Consider the following 3,240-nt stretch of genomic DNA (forward strand, 5'->3'; position numbering starts at 1 on the left):
CGCAAAGAAGAGCCTACAGAAATCAAAAAAGAAGGCTTGCTCCAATTGCATATAAGTCAACTAATTAATGACTAATCTATGAAAATACTATTCATGTTTAAACTTTTAAAATAAAAAATGTTTCCCCCGTATTTTAATCTTCCTCCTCCTCCTCCTCCTCTTCATCATCCTCAACAACATCTTCCTCATCTTCCTCGTCCTCAGCTGCAGCTAAGGCTTCTTCCCTCGCAGCCTTGAAAGCCAGTTCCTCTTCCAGAGTGGGGTCTCTTGTCTCGGTGGTTTCTGGCCCGCTGGGGTATTCTGCTTGCGCTGGCGGAGGCAGTGCGGGAGTATGGCTCTCTGGACTGTATTTGTGACCCCAGCCAAAGTAGATGTTATCAAATTTCCTGAGAAAGAAAAGTGAAAGATGACACATTCTCCCCCCAACAAAACATCGGTGGAGACGTTGTCAGGCTTCCTCACTCTGCTGTGCAAAAAGTCACTGTGGTGCAGATATCTGGTAACAGAAGTATTTAAAAGACAGTACCATGTGTAGTGGAAACGACTGAACATTTGAACCACAGAATGTAGCTATTTTTGTAAAAAGTACCACTGACTCAAGAATACAGGTTTTAAATCAAGGACTGTGCCGAAATACTAACTGGACATTTACATCCATTAACTTCATACTAGCCTTTCCAATGATTATTCATTTTCAGTCTTAAATACATATTTACTGTTGCTGCGTACATTTAAGTGCTCTTCTCCATCAGTCTCTGGAGTAGTTAGAATTCAGTCAATGAATTAATAATAAAGCAACTTTGGCTTCATTAGACAGGCATCTGTGTTTAGCATATACAGCCCATGTTGTAACCGTGTCAACTAGCTACTCACTTGCCAGATGCAAAGGCGTATGCTCCGGGCCATCGGTTAGACTGGAGGATCGCAACAGCGTATTGTGGGATCAGGTTTGTGGAAGGCTGAGCTGTCCAAGCAGGGATGTTTTGAATTCCTGGAGGCAGCCAAACACACAAAGTCTATGAAAAAATTGACTTAGGAGCCTCTACAAAATATTTAAGACTGAGCTACAAGACTTTCACAGAATTCAAGCAATGGTTATAATAAGTTGCATGTTAGAAGAGCCAGAAGTCAGAAACACTAAATGTAGGCGCTGTATTCAAACCGGTGGTTTGGGTGTATGGGTAGGTAGCACAGGAATGCTAATGGAGCCACGTACAGAAAAGATCCTGCTCCTGAAATTCAGTAGTACTCACCGCTGTTGGTTTTGTCAAGGACTGTTTATCACTTATGGATAAATTATATAGTTATATTTCACCTCGATCAAAGAATGGAGAGTAGGAAAATAATTTACTATTGATGTAATCTAATATTCAGGTTCCCATATTCCCATGATTTGCTGCAGTAATATGCTACAGGAACTAAATTCTTATTTGTATATCTATCCATGTGTGTACGTATATATATATTTATTTATTTACATGTGCACACACACTTTTTCTTGTCTAAAAAGATGATGGAAAAATAGCTGAATGTAGTTCATGTAGTGAGCTGTCTTGAACTTGCAGTAGCCTTACAAGTCTGAGGTATTTTTTCCCTTCATATTCAAGAAGATTGTTAACTAGTAAACCAAGTTATTTCAGTTTTAATGTCAATCCTGTTAACCATTTTGCTTTTGATCAATTTTGTAGAAGAATGTGCTTACCCTACAGGGGCAAACTATGTTGCTCCATGAAGCATCAGAGACCTATAACTGCAAATATTTACTACCTAAATGCCAACATTCCTAGTGGCTCTCTATCAAAAACTTCATATTCCGTGAAGAATACCTTCATCTTCGGAGAGTGGAGTGAGAAGAGGAGGTCCTATTTCTTGCTGTAGTTCATCTGGCTCCTCTGCTTTCTCCTCCTCTTCGTCTTCTTCTTCTTCTTCCTCTGACTTTTGAAAAGGATTAAGCCAAACACAGCGACCCTATAATTGATATGGAAAAATAATAAATGCATGTAACAGTCAGTGAAAGAATGCAGTTAAAACAATTAGCTCAGGCACACGCACACACAGTTAAGGGAGGGGGAGAAGAAAAAGAAAAATATATATTCCATAATTGGTATATTGTTGGCAGAATATTGTATCCTCTTGGCAGAGTGTTCCCTATATCCCTCATTCTTCCCTCATTCTTCCCTCATCCCTGCTTACTATTTCAGAATAACCTTATACCTCTGTCATCAGCTTTTTGTTACTTTGTGGTCTTCAGTTCCTTGCCAGTTTGGTTTATATCCTTGCTAGATTACCCGTTACTGCAAACTAAGAGGCTTAACTTACAGACTTTGCCCCTTCCTTTTAAAGTCTGCCTTGTTATTTAGCTACCAGTCAGAGGAACGTAACAAAATGTTCTTAAGATTCTAATGCATATAGATTTTATTTCTACAACTATTGTTTTGCTGGTAATAATTTAAACCTTATTTCCTACCATTCACTGTTATTTTACACTAGCATTTTTGAATTGGTAGACTGGCCAGCAAGTCATCCAGCAACGATCACCAAATTAGTAATACCTCTTTCCAGCACCAGCCTGATATCACAAGCTTTTAAGCTTTTTCATTTGCATGTTTCACAGCAGAAAGTAAGCAACAAAAAAAAAACCCAGAAGAAAACATCAAGTAAGTTCCATTTTAGCATCCTTCCCAAGAAAAGAGAATTTAAAACATTTTTGTCAAGTAAGGACTTCAAAAGAGAAAACCTAATATAGAAGATTACCAGAAATTATTGTTATCGATCAAGACCTAACTCCATACTGTTATCTAAAGATAGGTTTCGATCTCAAGAACACACCATTGAAAAAAGTACTAAACCAAGAAGGTTCCTAAATATATATATATAAAAAATACAAAAGTATATGCTATATGTAAATATGTGCAACATATACTATATCAAATATATTTTCTGTAGAAACATATTTCAGTCCAATACTATTTCTGGTGAATAGTTCAAATGTGCAGGTGAGGAGCTTCATTTACATTCTGAAACCCTATGAGTGCTGCAGTGTGAGTGGTATCCGAGGTCCAGGTGAGCTATGCCAGAACATACCTGCTTTAGAATACTCTGTCCATGGTGTACCCACGTGGCGAGAGAATCCACCATTTCAGCCACAGAAAGGGGCTGAAAATCAGGGTTTTCTTCATATGTATCTCTTCCTCCTCCCCCCTCCTCCTCTTCGTCTCCTTCCTCCTCTGCAAAATGGAA

At 38.5% G+C, this 3,240-nt stretch overlaps 2 protein-coding genes across 2 annotated transcripts in view; both read right to left on the reverse strand.

The window, feature by feature from the left end:
• CENPE (centromere protein E, 312kDa) overlaps positions 1-51 on the reverse strand; it is a 37,877-nt gene extending 37,826 nt beyond the window's left edge. Inside the window, exon 1 of the mRNA XM_009327083.1 lies at positions 41-51. Coding sequence (XP_009325358.1) covers positions 41-51 — 11 coding nt within the window. The remainder of the gene's footprint in view (positions 1-40) is intronic.
• An 82-nt stretch (positions 52-133) lies between these two features.
• Positions 134-3,240, reverse strand: part of LOC103919561 (radial spoke head protein 6 homolog A-like) — a 7,384-nt gene continuing 4,277 nt past the window's right edge. The window contains 4 exon segments of the mRNA XM_009327084.1: positions 134-386; positions 874-991; positions 1,827-1,968; positions 3,085-3,240. The exon segment at positions 3,085-3,240 is cut by the window's right edge and continues 21 nt beyond it. Coding sequence (XP_009325359.1) covers positions 134-386; positions 874-991; positions 1,827-1,968; positions 3,085-3,240 — 669 coding nt within the window.

This window comes from Pygoscelis adeliae, unplaced genomic scaffold (genome assembly GCF_000699105.1).
Source record: "Pygoscelis adeliae isolate BGI_AS28 unplaced genomic scaffold, ASM69910v1 Scaffold87, whole genome shotgun sequence".
In the NCBI taxonomy this organism is placed as follows: domain Eukaryota; kingdom Metazoa; phylum Chordata; class Aves; order Sphenisciformes; family Spheniscidae; genus Pygoscelis; species Pygoscelis adeliae.